Raw genomic sequence first — 16,331 nt, 5'->3', positions numbered from 1 at the left:
AACATTCATTTGTGTGAGCCTTTCTATATTTCAAGTATAAGACGTTTTTATTAATAAACGTTAGTGTATAAGTGAATAAAACAAGCAAAAGTTGTATGCTTAACTTAAACACAATTAAGATTATAATATTAGATATTCTTACTCCAGACTTCATGCTTATTTCAGATTTATTGAGCTTGGTAAATTAGTTATCTTCCTGTAATTTTTGGTTCAGAAGCAGAACTGATAATTTAGGATTCATCACAATAAGCAATTCAATCAGAAGTAGAAGTAATTGAATTCAAGAAATGGAGTCAGTTATGATTAGGTAGTATCTCAACCAACAAAAACGTAGAAATGATAATCAAATTCAATTTTTTTGTTATTTTTCTTTGGTTTGCATTGCAGGAAGTTAGACATAGAATCTAACTTCAGTATACGTATCAGATGGTGATGCATGATGTTATCCAGGCACATATTTCCGAAGAAATCATCGCCGGATCTTAAAAAGCTGTGGAAAGCGTTCATCAAGTACACAAACCTTGAAAACCCCAGTTAAATTTGATTTGTTCACCTTTAATTTTTGTTGGTCCCTATGAGCTCATAGGAAACAAATGACATCCAAGTATGCCCTGTATTATAAATACCGGCTGCTATGGACAATGACTCGGGAGAGGGACAATATTGTTTGCGTTGAAAACATCGCATGCTAGATTTAATCAAAACTGTAACTGGAAAACAAAACGATCCTGATCATAAACGAAGAATTCCTAAATAACAATATGTCCTGCATATACTTCCTCAGTTATAAATATTTTGTTTTTATAATCATTTAGAATCGGTAGTGGTTTTCCATAACAGTTGGTTAAGTCAGCATGTGTTGCATTTTAGAGCTGAAAACTCTTTCTCAAATACAATATACATTATTGTACCCCAATTCTGGTCTCAGAATTTAAAACCTTCGATGTCATATTCACTGCAGAGTATGAGTAACACTGGCATATTAGCCGAGGAAAGGCATTAAAACTAATAGCAAAAGAGGATACAGCAGTAATATTTTATTAAACATTCACCATCTTTGAAGTGGTCCTGTTATATATGATATTTTTTTGATTTTCGTCTTTAACCATATTAAAATTTTCACAAAACAGAAATTAACAAGTAGAAAATGACAGGAAATCAGTCCAGTTAGCACTGTTAGGGCTGACTTTGAAGACGGAAAGAAGTCTAAGGTAACTTGTGCTATGTCTACCAAAAGCATGCCTCATCAATATGTAACGAAATAATCTGATAGTATTGGACTTTAAATCGAGAAAATATTTGCCGTAGTTACAAAAGTTATATATGAATAGAGTATATGACTTTTATTGCATTTATTCAGAAGCGGTAGCTCTGGTGTAGATGGCTTGCTTGGAGTGCTTGGAAACTGGCTTGATGATGCCTTCGTTTTCCAAGTGTCTCAAAGCAACTCTGGCCAAGGAACCACCCAACTTGAATCTGTCAACCAACACAGAGACGGAAACGTATCTGTAGGTTGGAGCTTCCTTCATAATTCTGTCGAATTTATCTTGGTCCAAGACAACAGCGTGCTTAGCCTTGTCCTTGTGGGACTTCTTAGACCACTTCTTCTTGGACTTCTTACCACCAGCCATGGCAGCGGCGGCCTTAGCGGCTTTGGACAATTGTTGTTTTGGAGGCATATTTCTGCGGAAAAGGGAACGTTAAGTTCGGTATTGTTAGTAAAAAATTGATTCTTTATGAAGAGGGGTGTAGTGAGAAGTAGCACATCACTTAGTAAATTTGTCGCAAGTCCGACTAATGACGAGAGAATTTTTCTGATAGATAGCTTGTCAATTTGAATGAATCCTTACTTTCCAGCAAATTCACCCAAATTATAGAATCTGGTTTCCTAAGAAATATTTGCTGGCAGTTCCATTGGGCTATATCACCAAATAACAAAAAGCTGCATTATTCAGTACACTTTTAATCCTGATGCCATAGTACGATGATCAATACAATGTTGGAGAGAAAATTATCAATCCGTCCACAAAATATCTCTGGTAAATGTTGTTTCAGTATAACTGGTGTTGTTTCATTTGTCATCACTATCAATAAATTAACATTAGAACCTCTTCCTGATTCATATATCTATCTTATTCTTGTATAATCCTCGATATCAGACCTCGTGCTGGTTTTATTTTGTTATCTCTTTCATCGTAATCCCAAAAGTGCTATTCCAAATAAGTAACCACTGCTAGTACACGGCACATACGTTCAAATTCCCTTAGCTGGTTTCTTCTTGAATGAACTCAAAAGTAAATAACCCTATAATAATCAAGGTGCTACTTTAAACAACTTGTTAATATCTCTAAGTTGCAATTCAATGTAAATCAAAAAATGAATATTCAATCCGAAGTGAGTTTGTCCAGGACGCAAAGTATTCCTCTTCCTACCGGAGAAGCAGAGAAAGTGAAGCAGGATAACGAGGATTGCGACAAATGGACTCATTTTGGAAAGGAGATAATTTCCTCTTTAGGAAGGAAATAACGCATGAGAAAATATACAAAGTTCAACTTTCGGATATATAACGTGGTGTCTGGATCCAACAAAACAGTCCCGTAATACAACATTAAAAATAAGAGCGCTATAAAACAGATGTTTCATCTGATAGATTAGCAAGTTTTACACCAACAAGTCCTACATGGTGTTACGGCCATCGTACTTGCCACCTGCGTCAACTAATGAGGTAAGAAATCATTGCACGTGTGTCGGTTATAACGGTGGCTATTGCAAATAATCCCTGAAAGCATAACAACGTTTTATATTCCGATATAGTGTAACGGCTATCACACCACGCTCTCACCGTGGAGACCCGGGTTCGACTCCCGGTATCGGAGGAGAAAGCGATTCGAAAGTTTCGCTAAATACTTTTTACATTTTTACTCCCCTGAGCAACCCATCACAAGCAGAATAACATGTAGTCACGTGTTCAGCATAAGTCATCCCACACGAGTCAACAGTATATTGAAGGATTTAGAATTTCGAGCTGCTTTATTATTATTTCTGGTGTTAGTATCATCAATTCTCATGTTGATGTCTGAATGCTTACACATCAGCAATCCTTAAACTCCTTTTCTGCTACTTCCGGTTGCTTCCCGTTAGTTCAATTCGTTTCTGATTAAGAAAGTGACTTCTCTTGAGCTGATCTTTCCAAGCACAATACTCACTGTAGGATATGTCAAAGAGATTTGCGGGTTCTCAGATGACCAGAGAAGGTCTTGAGAACGGACATAGTAATAATGTTTCAGATGACGAGACTCCATTTGATAAACCTGCCGTTGCCAGCGAATCTGTAATGAGTACCAGAAAAATTGCAATGCCAAAGAGGAAAATGGGAGGATTTACTGCGGGTGATAAACCTAACATGTTCAAAGTGATAAAGGATGACAAGAAACCTCAAGGCACTGACTTAAACGAAAAACTCACGGCATTGAACGTGCAATTCAAAAATAAAATAAATTCTACATTGGAATCAGATCCAGTTGCTGATATTTCTTTCCTGTTCGATAAATACAAGACCTATTCGCAACAGTTAAGGTCAGAAGCGAAAACTAATGGCGCTGCAAACGCTCCTCCAACTAGCTCATTCACATTTGGTACCACATCAGCAAATGTGGAGAAACCTAAAAATCCATTTGCATTCGCAAAGCCTAGCGCAGCACCATCATTTGCTCTACCTTCGGAGGTGACTAAACCGACAACGACCGTAACGGAAGAGAGACTGCAAGATAAAAAAGAACAAATTGAGATTAACAGCGATAGTGATTCTGAAGAGGAAAAACCAGCCGTTAATGTTGAAGGCCCAAAGTTTGTCTTGGCTAAGAAACCAACGACGTCTGATCCGCCTTTCAGCTTCGGTGGGAATAAGCGTAAGGAACCTGACAGCGATAGCGACAGCGAGATAGAGATCAAGGGACCCCAATTTACGTTTAATGGGACTGTATCGTCCAGTGCCTTTACTTTACCAAAGAATGATGCTTCAAGGACAGAGGAATCTGAACCAGCTGAAAAACCAACGGATAACAAGCCAGCTAGTATATTTGGGAACTCTTCACAATCTAAACCAACATTCCCTCCTTCTGCGTCCGCACCATCCATAGAGAAAAATGAGGGAAGCAAACCAGCTCTTCCTGCCTTTGGGTCAAATAAGGCTGATAATGGTAATTCATCATCTCCGTTCTCATTTTCTTTCAGCAACAATAAAGATTTGGCCAAAGAAAGTGAAAATAAAAAGGAAGAAGCAAAGCCAGCTAGCACCTTCGGTACATTCTCTGCCCCTGCTCCATCGGCGGACTCTAAACCATCGTTTAGCTTCTCTGCTCCAGTGCAAAGGACAGCAACTGAAAACAAAGATTCATCAAAGCCTTCCTTTACATTTGGAGCTATGGGCAAGGAAAACAGTAATGATGAAGCTAAAAAGCCTTCTTTCACATTCGGTACCTCAACAACCTCTGAAAAACCGGCTGAGTCATCTAAACCTTCATTTACATTTGGTAAAGCTTCAACAGGCTCCACTCCTTTCACTTTTGGAAAACAGGAGACCGACAAAAAAGATGAGAAAAAACCTACGTTTACGTTTGGGGCAACAGCAGCATCAACTGTACCAGCATTCAGTTTTGGTGCCAACAAATCTGAAGAGGCGCCTCCACAAGGTGAATCATCTGGCTTCAAGATCTCTTTACCCTTTGCCTCATCTGCTCCAACATCTGATAAGGATACTGCCAAGGAAGTTAGTGAAAAAAACAGCGAAGACGCATCTGCTGAGGCACAAGAAGAGCCATCTAAAACTTTGAATCTATCGAACGGTGAGGAGAATGAGAATCTACTCTTTTCGCAACGCGCCAAGCTAATGATTTTCAATACTGAGACGAAAGCCTATGATTCCCGTGGTGTAGGTGAATTGAAGGTTTTGCAAAACAAGGAAGACAATACAAAAGCAAGAATACTTTGTAGGTCAGACGGTATGGGTCATATTTTGCTAAATACTAGTATTATAAAGTCATTTTCCTATGAAGCATTAGATCCAAATAATGAGAATTTGGTTAAGTGTCCTGCAATTAAAGCGGAAGGAGGGTTAGACACATACGTCGTAAAAGTGAAACAAAAGGCTGATGGTAGAAAATTAGTACAAGCGATCAAGGATGCTCAATCACCGATGTAAAATTAAGTACATTTAACTGTTAATTAATAGAACTATTTGAACTTAGTTCATATATGCATGTGTAACTATTAAAATGGCAAAAAAAAGTACTTAAAATAGTCAATCTTCAGCACCTTTGAGCTCCTCTTCTATCAGTTTTTTGAAAGATGCAACTGCCCAAGACAGTCTTCTACTTTCTCTATCATGTTCTTTTGAGCCTTTCATACCTGAAATATACTTGATATAATCAAAATGCTTAGATATAAACCATCTTAGCGCTTTTAAAATAACATTCTTATTCTGAATGTTAATACCTTTCTCGATCAAAGAAGACAAACCATCAGAGTTATACTCAAATGTTTTCTTTCCATCTCGTTTGATCTTTATTTCGGCTGCCTTACCTTCGGAAAGGAACAACTGGAAAAGCAAAATATCAAAGAAGATTATTCCATCTGAGTTGAGTCCTGCCATTAACGGAACATGCTTGAAAGCATCAAGTTTCAAGTGACCTTCTGCTATTAAATGGCCAAAGAATCGGCCTTGCTTAGCCAATCTTTGTAATCTAGTGTCTTCATCAACAGTGTCTTCATTGCTGAACAAGGTATCTTCCTCATCATCTGAATGTGTCTCAAGCTCGAACTTCTTCACAATTTCCCAGAATAAAAACTGGAAAGACTTTAAAAGTTTGTGGTTATGCTCTGAGAGTTTTCCTGCTAATAATGAATAATATGGATTGTATCCGGACGATGTGCCATCGTTTGACAAGCAATGTAGCAGCACCCGTGAAATATCAAGACTCTGTTTACTCTTCAAGTTCAGCTTTTCTATCTTAGCGAATGCATCCAAATAATCCTCTGCAGACATTATGCTAACGAATATAGCTCTTCTCACATCAGTGTTCATCCTCTGTTGTTTCGCTATCTCATTCCAATCAATCATTTCAGAGAGTAAATCATCATCCAATTTTATATTTGTTTGATTAGCAATCGTTCTGTCTTCTTTGACATTAGCCTCATCGAAAGCAGTTTCTTGATTACCCTTCCATGATGCTCCAATTAACCACCACTTACCTTTAGAATCCACGTTTTTTATATCTTCTAGAGAAGCCAGCAAAGGCTCCGAAGATGCCGAAGTTGAGATGCGAAGTGATCCCAAAATTCCCTTTTTTAAAGTCTGATGATTGGCAGCAAGAACTGAAGGCTTTAACCTGTTATTCTTTAAATCGGACAGAGTTTCCAACAAAAAGTTTAGCCTTGGAGTTTGCTTCATCTGTTTAACGTTGGCCAATAGTTCCGTGATTATATCCTTTAGAGCTCTGGGATCATCACCACGTATCAAAGGGCCGCAAACAGAGATGATCCTTAACAGAAGTTCGGTTGTATATTCATTGGGTTCTTGAATTAATAGCTTGATGATATCATATATCAGTCTGCTGGAAACTAGCCCGAAGTTGTAGGAATAGCCCAGCAAAGTCAGCAAATTAGTCGTTTCCTTAGACAGCATTATTGGCTCGTCTGATTTTGAATTTCTAGCCGACTGTATCTGTTCACTATAAATCTCTAAGAATTTCTGGACCAATGCTTGAATAAAGGAAGCACCGGCTTCAGTTCCCCTTAGCTTCCATATACTGAAAGCTACACCAGCATAATTCATGATAAAAGTGTCCAATAATTTATTCTTCTGTGCAACAACCTCGATCATCTGATTGTTAATCGCATCATTGACGTATTGTCTTGCATAGTTATCATAGAGCTCGTTCAAGGAGGTAACAATTATAGCACTGTTTGAATCTGATAGTTTATTCAGAGCTGATTTAACTTTTCTTTTCAATTCCTTGTTAGTCTCCGAGTCAGATTCCTCAAGTTGTTTTCTTCTCAAGGATGGTGGTACGTAAGATTTATTCTCTTCGATGACTGGGGCGGCGTAAATGTTCTCCTTTTGCTTCGTGCGTGTAGATGATGGAGCGTTCCCCTCTAATTCATGAAGTTGTTGCCATTCATCTTCATCCAAGTCGTCTTCGTCGAATTCATCAAAGTCTCCACTTGATAACTCATCATCAGACGAAAATGGGTTTTCGATTTGTCCCTCTTCCGTTTGTTCATCTTCATCTTCATCATCTTCCGATATTAGTTCATCTTCACCATCGTCTGAGACATTGCTATCATCTTCTACATTTTCCTCTCCACTTTCATCATCTCCAAAGTCTTCAAAATACTCAAGACCCTCTAGTAAACCTCCAATAGCATCGTATTCATCTGTGGCACGCAATTTTTTACCGTTTTTCAAGCCCAACTTGCCAGCATAATATTTCATATCCAGTTCATCTCTTTCAATCGCTGCTCTGTCCTCTGGTGTTAATGGACTGTAAATCTCAGACTTTGATTTAGACTGTTCTTTCTTTCCAGACTCTTTGTTATTCTTATTAGAGCCTTTCTCTACAGTACCAGTGGTGGTAGATTTGGAAGACTTGGCTTGTAACTTTTTATCTTTCATTGCCTTCAAAGCTGCCATTGTTTCTTCTACACTCATTTCTTCCAAACCACTGTCGCACTCTTCATCATCATCCATATCATCGGCTGAGTATTCTTCATTAAGTATTTCATCATCTTCAGATGAATTTTGGGCATCATCAACTGCCATTTCACTTCCAGATGGGTTCACTTGTCGCTTTTTTTCCTTTAAAGCTTTGAGTTTCGCCATAGTTTCTCTAGCCGTAAGAGGTTCTTCTTCTTCTTCTTCTACTTCTTCATCGTAATCGTCATCGTCATCGTCATCGTCGTCACCGCCGTCATCCTCTTCTTCTTCGTCGCTGTCTTCTAATTCACGTAGTTGTTCCCATTCTTCTTCATTCAGATCGTCTTCATCGAAATCATCGAAATCACCACTTGATAACTCATCATCAGACGAAATCTCTTTCACCTCATTGAACTCGGAGAATCTGACTTGTTTTGGCTTGACTTGAATCCCAAGTTTTACTTTTTCTCTCTTAAGAGATGATTTTACGGCTGTAGAACCATTTTGTCTATCTTTCTTTGCTGATTCAACATTCAATGAAGTAGACGTTTTCTGAATATTATTTCCAGACCTCTTTATTTTCTTACTCTCACGTTCTTGTCTTCTCTGTTCTTTTCTGCTCAAAGGAGCTTTTCTTTTACCATTGCGTTGGACTTTCTTCACGTTAGGAAACTGATATCTCTTATCCTCTTCATCATAATTTTGACCCTTGAGCTCATCCAACAACACTCCCGGTAATCTGATAGCATGTTTCTTACTCATAGCTCGAATGTGTTGTCCCAACAATTGACGTTTGCTCTAATCTAGTAAGAGAGCTCGGAGTAAAATAATTAGTTACGATCTCTTCGAATTGGCCCTGGACTATTTTGACAATGATAGCAACAGAGCTAGGATAAGTAAATATGATGATTTTTCGAGAATATCAGCTGCAGTCTTCAATCAAACTGGTAAATTTCGGAACAAAGAAGCCTTGGTAACCCAATCCAACCCAGCTGATAGCGGTTTTGTTCAATAAACATACATGAAGCTCATCGCATGGTCTAAATTTTTCAAGTTCCACATTTTTTAAAGGTTTCTTTTTGAACTATTTGCGAAATTAAAGAATCAACACAATCGAACACATACAGTGATTGAACTTGCAAGTAACAAGTGGCAACGTCACACGGCGAGACCGAACAGCGATTACATCCATTGGAGAATACGTTTGATATACAGAAGCTCTCTGATAAGAAGCCATTCATTAACCAGGGAAAAAACTGATTTTATCATTCTTGCTACATTACAGGAAAAATGGCTCCAAGAATTGACTTAAAGACCATTACCGATTTATCTGTTCTCTTCGGAACTGCAATTTCAGTGTACTATTTGGTGAATAGACTACTAACAGAGGCTGAAGGAGGTCCTTTATCAGGTAACTCGAAAGAAAAGAAGGAGAGACAATCGTTAGTATGGCAAAGATTATGTGCTGCCAACCCCGAATTGGATGATGTCAGTTTGAATGCATACGAGCGTAGCGTACTTGCTTCTGTCATTACGCCTCAAGATATCGATGTTTCTTTTGAAGATATTGGTGGGTTAGAAGACGTTATCGAGGAACTTACAGAAAGTGTCATTTACCCTCTAACAAGTCCGGAAATTTTCTCCGAAAGTGCATTATTGGAGGCGCCAAAGGGTGTTCTTTTGTATGGACCACCAGGATGTGGTAAGACTATGATAGCAAAAGCACTAGCACACGAAAGTGGAGCCAATTTTATATCTATCAGAATGTCTTCTATAATGGACAAATGGTACGGTGAATCCAATAAGATCGTTGATGCCATGTTTTCTTTGGCTAACAAGATTCAACCATGTATCATTTTCATCGATGAAATTGACTCCTTCTTAAGACAGCGTGCTTCATCAGATCATGAGGTGACATCTATGTTGAAAGCCGAGTTTATGACTCTTTGGGATGGTCTTACCTCCAATGGGAAGGTTATGGTACTTGGAGCCACGAATAGGATCAATGATATCGATTCTGCATTCCTAAGAAGATTACCTAAAAGATTCCCTGTTGCATTGCCTAACGCACAACAACGTCATAAAATACTAAAAGTGTTTTTGAAGGATACAAAGTCAGACCCTCGCGATTTCGATTTGGATTACATTGTACAATGCACATCTCAGATGTCAGGATCCGATTTAAAAGAACTATGCAGAGATGCTGCACTTACTGCAGCAAGAGAATATATCAAAGAGAAACGCAAGCTGACAGAAACTGGAAAGACAGACAATCTAAGTCGCCTCAAAATGAGGCCCCTAACAAATGAAGACTTCTTGAAAAATCTCAAAATCGACGCTGGTGCAACATTTTCTAGAGCTGCATTAGATTGATTCATAAGAAAGAATAGTTATATACTTACTCTTATCTCATCAAGTAAGTAATATACCTGGTATATTTGTGGTATCATCCACTTCAGTTTGTAAATAGAGTCATACATTTTCAAGAAGGGTTATAGCTGTAATCTCATACATGTACTGAAATTTTTCTTTGTTATCATCCAATGTTATCTTCTATCTCATCGCTTCATAAATTTGATCTGAATTTAAAGATTTCGATTTCAATGCATCTCTCGAATGCTTACAAATTTAGAGAATAGAATTCATAAAGATGCAAGCATACGACCAAATCTTTCCAACCAACCTGCATGAATCATGTCAAGCCGTACTGAAACTTCTAAAACACCAGAATTTGGACTGTCTGGAAGAAAAATCATCTACGATGAAGATGGAAAACCGTTCGTATTTTGCAACCCTAATATCGAGAAACGAAATAATCGAATTTCAGAAAACTTTTACTAACGTTTATGTACTATCAATCTAGCTGTCGTTCATGCAATACTTTGTTGGACTTTCAATTTGTGACCGGCACTTTGAAGGCTCGGGGAAGCGGCAATTCTTCTGCTTCACCAGTGGCGGATTCCACTCAGTCTCCTGGCTCCGGTGAATTAGCAGCTGGGGCCGCGACAGATATTTCAAATACTTCAGCTGACCAGCCACTGTTGATTCCTGGATCTAAGACATACTCTAAGTCTGGGCCTGCTGATGTCGAAGAGCTAGGCCGTTCTTCTTGGACTTTGTTACATACGATAGCTGCCAAGTATCCGAATAAGCCATCGGACACACAGAAACAAGAAATGAAACAATTTATGACCATATTCTCTCATGTTTATCCATGCGGGTGGTGTGCTAAGGACTTTGAACTATTTATAAAAGAGAACGCACCCAAGGTTGATTCAAAAGACGACTTAGGTAGATGGATTTGTGCGGCACATAATGAAGTTAATGAGAAATTGGGAAAGGAGAAATTCAACTGCGATTTGTGGAAGAAAAGGTGGGTAGATGGGTGGGATTAAGTGTTATACTTCTTCCTCTTCCACTCGTCTAGGAATGCTTTCATTAATATCTTATATAGTTCTTACTCATTATAAAGTCATGTAAATACAGTAAAATCTAATGGAACACTTGAACCTCTGCCACTTGGATATAGTTTTCTTAAGCCCAAGAATTGTCTCGGTTTGGGGAGATCGTTTCTGTTAGACCAATCGAATTTTGAATCATCAATGGTTATTCCACTGTTATTCAGCTTTATTCCGGTCGTATCTTGACTTCCTTCTATTGTGAAATCTCCGACATCTATTTCAGCAGCATTTGTGTAAGGGTTAGTAGATTGAGATGGTCGACTGGCTTCATTACCAGATGAAAAAAGTCTGTGTTTGAAGAAACCTTTTGATGAGGAACTATTTGTGCGTTCCACTTGAGGTTGCTGATTTTGTTGAAGAGATTCCTCTGAGGCTGCGGGTGGAGGTGGTGGAGCTTTGGCAGAGGGAAATGAAGCGGCTTGTGGAGGAGGGGAAGGAGGAGCCGTTGGCGCACCCACTGGTGTATGACTATTCTCACTTTCGATAATGTGAGAATCATCCCTTCTGCTTTGTATTGATGCCAGAAATGGTAATCCTCCGGCTGGAATAGATGGTGCTTCAGAACTTGGGGTAGATTGAGGCAGCGTAGGTGCATTAAAGGAAGGAGTAGGTGGGGCCGGAGGGGCAGGAGGGGCAGGAGGTGCAGGAGGTGCAGGAGCCGGTGGGGCCGGAGGAGCAGCAATTGAAGGTGGAGCAGCAGGAGCTGGAGTTGGTGGAACCGAAGGAGCACTGAACGAAGGAGGAGCCGGAGGAGCAGATGATGAGGGAAGCGGTACCTTTGGAGCGGAAGATGCTGTATTATTCGACGCACCATGTCCTGTTCCTTCAACTACGAATCTGTCATCTCTCTTTCGTTGAATCTCCGCCAGGAATGGAAGTCCTCCAGCTGGGGACGGTGCAGATGGTGGTGGTTGCGGCGTGGACGTTGGGAATGATATGCTTGGAGGTGCAGGTGGGGCTGCAGGAGGGGTACTGATTATGGGAGGTGCTGGAGGTGCTGGAGCTGGAGGTGCAGATGTAGGAGGTGCAGGCGTAGGAGGTGCTGGTGGGGCCGCAGGAGGGGTGCTAATTGTGGGAGGTGCTAGAGGTACTGGAGGTGCCGGAGCTGGTGGCACGGCTATAGGAGGAGCTGGAGGTGCAGGTGGTAACGTTACAGGCGGAGCAGGTTGTGCTTGAACCGGAGGTGCTTCTGTGCGTTGTCTTGCTGGAGGATGTTTCGGAACCGGTGGTGTGTTCATCATGGGTACTGGTGGCGGACTTGTTGGAATTGCCGGTGCTGCCATTGGAGGAGGAGCAGGAGGAGCCGCCACTGACGAATCACCCTCACTTCTCAAAGTCTTTTTACGCTGTGGTCTATTAGAAGGAATTTTTGGGATTGAAGAGCTATCCGGAAGCGGAGGAGCTCCAGATGGAATAGCTGGTGATTTAGAGGAACCCGAAACATGTTTTAATTTAGGGATCCCACCAGCAAGTATATCTCCCAATTGAGGGACACCGGGAAGCTGAGTTGGAGTCGGGATCGATGGTGCTACAGGCGGGACTGCTGAGCTCGATACTGATACAGAGTGGCTCATCGAACTTGATCCTCCAATCGCAGGTGCACTCTTATCCACAGTGTGTGCTTTCTTAAGTTTTGCACCTTTCCTAATATCACTCAATAAGGCATCACGTCCTGGAACAGCCGCTGGGGGTGGGACAGGAGTTGCAGCGGAGCCAGCATTGGATGAATTTCCGCCAAACATAGGCGGAGGAGGTGCTGGTGGTGGAGGTGGACCAGCCATATTATTCTAATTTCTATGTTCAGCAAGTTATCTATAACAAAGTATGCTCAAATCCTTAAGTCTTATAGAACTTTTAGCGGAAACACACTGGTCAATTGGTATCGCTATGATTCTTTTCGAATAACTACCTTAAACGCAGTGGACCCCTATGCACTGCAACAGTTTGTTTCTCTCTGATTTGACGTTTCTTTCATTTTTAAATAGCTAATTGATATCTGGAAGCCTCAAGGATACCCGGACACTACACTTTCCACCCAGACACTACACTTTCAGTTCGGTGCTAAATCAATAATCAAGAAGAATACGGCAATGCAAGACGATTCTATGATACTACTACAGTACGAAGTTCACTGGACCTCTTCATGATTTCGCGGTAGCATCGGCATGTAGTAACTAAATGAGGAACATCGTTTTAGTGGAGTGCCATTCCCAGTTACCAGCCCTATACGAATAATTTACCAATATAATATATTCGGGTAACATTTTGGTATTGGACCTTGTCTTAAAAAAGTTTTCAAAGGCGATCAAGCATCTTAACAACTTACTATGTGAAGAAGGTACTGAAATCTATATATCATGTACACTATCTATAGCTAGTACCACCACCATCGGGGATTGGATTAAAAATTGAGCTAATATATTCCACAGCAAGATGTAATACGTTGTCAATTCTTTGTTTTGTTAGTGACAGGTGTCCTAACGCGAAGTAATGCATTTTCTGTCGTCGTTCTTTTAACTTAGCTAATGGAATCCGTCCTCATAGTATATAGATTTTAAGTGGCATCTTCGAAGATCCGTGCGCAGTTTTTCTTTCAGTGGTGCATGGATTCAAAGCGATGCCCAAATTGAAGATAAATTCACAGCTTCTTGCTGTGTGTTTCCCTCGTTTCTGTGGATTTTCCTCTGTTGAATGCTAAAAAACATCATCACGAATTTTCACGAATGGTTTTGGATGCATAAATAGCGTCCTTTACCCAGGAAACTGGGGCACATCTCTAAATCGTATGGTATTTTGTGATTCGAACCTTGGTTACCCAAAAAGCCTTATAATTTAGTCTCGGAAATGAACTTCTTGCACATGGTTTCGTATTCCAGACTTGTGAGGGAATGTCTTCTCAATCTTTCATAAAAATATCTATTCCGCGATAGTTTAATGGTTAGAATTCGCGCTTGTCGCGTGCGAGATCGGGGTTCAATTCCCCGTCGCGGAGAAGCTTTTTTATTTTTTCGTCACTGCATTCACATTCGACTCAAGCTCTATTAACAACACTCGTTAATTTAAGAGTATCTGTCAATATTGTTCGTTAAAGTTATTTACAACTTTCTATGTAATGCTGATTCAAGCATTTCAAGCAATGCTGGCCCCCACTCGGGTTTACGCTTGTATTGTCCAATTGAATCTTGCATTCCTTTCACTGCGTCACATAAATCCTGAATAACACCTTCCTGTGAATAGTAATCGTTTGCTAAGAACTCATCTTGCAAGTTCCATAGATACGTCTTGATAGAAAAACACATTGATTTTGAGTTTTCTAATTTGATTAGACATTGTCTTTCAGATCTGTAATGCAAATCATGACCTCCATGCATCTCTTCTAAAGTTTTCGGACGAATTTCCTCTTCCTCTGTACCCTTATTATCATCTGTGACAAACAGTTTGGAATGTGTTTGGAACGAGAAGTTTATCCTCATCACTAATTTTCCGGGTTTGTGAGTTTGGAAGAATTTATTCATTTGCGTCTGTAATTTTTGCTTATATTCTGGAACAGGTCCATGGATTTGTGTCATGGGTTTGAGGAATCGTTGACGAGGATTGAACCCTGCTGCAAATGCAAAACATCCCGAAATCATTATATATTCGTTATTATATTGGCCGTTAGCATTTGGAGACAACAGTACTAAATCTTCTTCAACCATTCTTTGTACCGCCAAAATCAACTCGTGAGCTCTCTTCGTCTTTTCTGTGGTTACTATGGCAATTCTTCCAACCTCATCAAATAGGTTTGATGGATCCTTCAACTCTTCTGGTATGATGTCTATGTTACAACACCGGTATTTCAAGAACTGCAAATCGGTACTTTGTAATTTGAGATAATGGAATGCATCCACTGGATGATACTCGTCCATGATGCTGTTGTACAAGACACCGGGTGTTTCATCATTTGGATGTAGCACCACAGTGAAGTATTGAGGGAACCTTGCGATCAAGAAACTTACTAGGGTATTGTACCACTCACAAACCGTTAGGTCAGCTTTTTCCACATCCTTTATCGTGACTAATGTGGTGTCTGTGATAGCTGCATTATCATAAGTAGTGCAATTAATCATAGCGGGATCCAAATGGTATATCACATCCTTGTAATTATTTTTGATCACATCCCACTTCTTTTCTATTCTATCTTTAAGAGTGCTTTCAAACACTAGCCAATATTCATTTGGCATCGGCCTTACACCCATTGTTAATCTGTATTCACCAGGCTTGAAAGGTTGGTAAGGGAAAGGTGGTGTATCGAACCATAATTTGTAATCCCTTTCTGCTGTAGATGGCTGGATGTCTTTCATGAAACTCACAGGTTCCCATCTCTCTTCTTGCTTATCACCGTTATCTTTTAGCGCAGTACTTTTCTTATCAATATCATCAGCGAAAACATCGTCACTAATGTTCACACTGGAATTAATTTGTTTCGCATCGCCACAAACCAGATCTTTATACAATTGATACGAAACGTAGCAAAATAGTGGGAAAGTTACCTGCTTACCCAAAATCAAACTCAAGTCGATTCCCATGTATCTATCCTTAAAGTAAATCAATACTGTTTCCGAACGTAATCGCTTCTTATCTTTTAGTTTTCGAACTGAAATTTGCCAGATATAAGTGAATTGATCTTAAAGAGTTTATATATGAATCTTTCAGCCCGTTTATATTACAGTTTTGACGACCGCAACAAAATCCCCGATAATGAATCATACTTGAAGAAACTGTCATGATCCCGTCTCTGTATCTCATGTAGTGATATCAGTGGCCTCACTTTTTTTTTTTTAAAATTGTATGCGCGAGAACAACCCTAAAACACTGGAGACGTGGAAGATTCCAACGGAAATTCGAAACATATCGCTCGAAGGAAGGGAATTTTAAAGTTATGAAATATTACGGCGAGGGATCGGAACTCAATATCCATCAATTTTGATAAGGTAAGCTTGCTTGCCTAATACAGATGAAATATAGGTCGAACATGGCAATTGCGATATTGTAGCTATTTACCAAATAAATTGGGTACGATATTTTTTTTGACGATCGGAATTTGTTCACTGTCCGCCCTGACGGATCACAAAGGTATATACAATATGTTTTGACTGGAAGCGTTATCAGTATACTTTAAATTGTGTCAACGTTGA

The 16,331-nt window shown here is 39.7% G+C and overlaps 7 protein-coding genes and 5 non-coding genes across 12 annotated transcripts; 5 read left to right on the top strand and 7 right to left on the bottom strand.

The window, feature by feature from the left end:
* Window positions 1-156: 156 nt before the first annotated feature.
* On the bottom strand, window positions 157-249 carry SNR61. The gene has a single exon (XR_002633563.1). It is a non-coding gene; the product is annotated as a snR61 (small nucleolar RNA).
* A 164-nt stretch (window positions 250-413) lies between these two features.
* On the bottom strand, window positions 414-516 carry SNR55. The gene has a single exon (XR_002633562.1). It is a non-coding gene; the product is annotated as a snR55 (small nucleolar RNA).
* Window positions 517-723: 207 nt separating this feature from the next.
* SNR57 lies at window positions 724-820 on the bottom strand. Its single transcript, XR_002633561.1, has one exon. It is a non-coding gene; the product is annotated as a snR57 (small nucleolar RNA).
* A 532-nt stretch (window positions 821-1,352) lies between these two features.
* Window positions 1,353-1,679, bottom strand: RPS25A (40S ribosomal protein eS25; the record flags this gene model as incomplete). The annotated part of the gene is made up of 1 exon (XM_451812.1): window positions 1,353-1,679. The coding sequence occupies one exon, from the start codon at window positions 1,677-1,679 to the stop codon at window positions 1,353-1,355; it is 327 nt and encodes a 108-aa protein (XP_451812.1).
* Window positions 1,680-2,804: 1,125 nt separating this feature from the next.
* On the top strand, window positions 2,805-2,876 carry KLLA0_B06160r. The gene has a single exon. It is a non-coding gene; the product is annotated as a tRNA-Glu (tRNA).
* A 338-nt stretch (window positions 2,877-3,214) lies between these two features.
* NUP2 (nucleoporin NUP2) lies at window positions 3,215-5,200 on the top strand (the record flags this gene model as incomplete). Its single annotated transcript, XM_451810.1, has 1 exon — window positions 3,215-5,200. The coding sequence occupies one exon, from the start codon at window positions 3,215-3,217 to the stop codon at window positions 5,198-5,200; it is 1,986 nt and encodes a 661-aa protein (XP_451810.1).
* Window positions 5,201-5,299: 99 nt separating this feature from the next.
* On the bottom strand, window positions 5,300-8,455 carry SGD1 (Sgd1p; the record flags this gene model as incomplete). The annotated part of the gene is made up of 1 exon (XM_451809.1): window positions 5,300-8,455. The coding sequence occupies one exon, from the start codon at window positions 8,453-8,455 to the stop codon at window positions 5,300-5,302; it is 3,156 nt and encodes a 1,051-aa protein (XP_451809.1).
* Window positions 8,456-8,983: 528 nt separating this feature from the next.
* Window positions 8,984-10,066, top strand: MSP1 (protein-degrading AAA family ATPase MSP1; the record flags this gene model as incomplete). Its single annotated transcript, XM_451808.1, has 1 exon — window positions 8,984-10,066. One exon carries the CDS (start codon window positions 8,984-8,986, stop codon window positions 10,064-10,066), a length of 1,083 nt encoding a protein of 360 aa, XP_451808.1.
* A 321-nt stretch (window positions 10,067-10,387) lies between these two features.
* ERV1 (flavin-linked sulfhydryl oxidase) lies at window positions 10,388-11,088 on the top strand (the record flags this gene model as incomplete). Its single annotated transcript, XM_451806.2, has 2 exons — window positions 10,388-10,470; window positions 10,557-11,088. 2 exons carry the CDS (start codon window positions 10,388-10,390, stop codon window positions 11,086-11,088), a joined length of 615 nt encoding a protein of 204 aa, XP_451806.2.
* A 77-nt stretch (window positions 11,089-11,165) lies between these two features.
* Window positions 11,166-12,935, bottom strand: VRP1 (Vrp1p; the record flags this gene model as incomplete). Its single annotated transcript, XM_451805.1, has 1 exon — window positions 11,166-12,935. The coding sequence occupies one exon, from the start codon at window positions 12,933-12,935 to the stop codon at window positions 11,166-11,168; it is 1,770 nt and encodes a 589-aa protein (XP_451805.1).
* Window positions 12,936-14,074: 1,139 nt separating this feature from the next.
* Window positions 14,075-14,146, top strand: KLLA0_B06017r. The gene has a single exon. It is a non-coding gene; the product is annotated as a tRNA-Asp (tRNA).
* Window positions 14,147-14,249: 103 nt separating this feature from the next.
* Window positions 14,250-15,722, bottom strand: KLLA0_B05995g (heme-dependent oxidative N-demethylase family protein; the record flags this gene model as incomplete). The annotated part of the gene is made up of 1 exon (XM_451804.1): window positions 14,250-15,722. One exon carries the CDS (start codon window positions 15,720-15,722, stop codon window positions 14,250-14,252), a length of 1,473 nt encoding a protein of 490 aa, XP_451804.1.
* Window positions 15,723-16,331: the final 609 nt, after the last annotated feature.

This window comes from Kluyveromyces lactis, assembly GCF_000002515.2.
Source record: "Kluyveromyces lactis strain NRRL Y-1140 chromosome B complete sequence".
Taxonomy (NCBI): Eukaryota; Fungi; Ascomycota; class Saccharomycetes; order Saccharomycetales; family Saccharomycetaceae; genus Kluyveromyces; species Kluyveromyces lactis.
The sequence above is the reverse complement of the archived record's forward strand: the minus strand, read 5'-3'. Positions and strand labels throughout refer to the sequence as shown.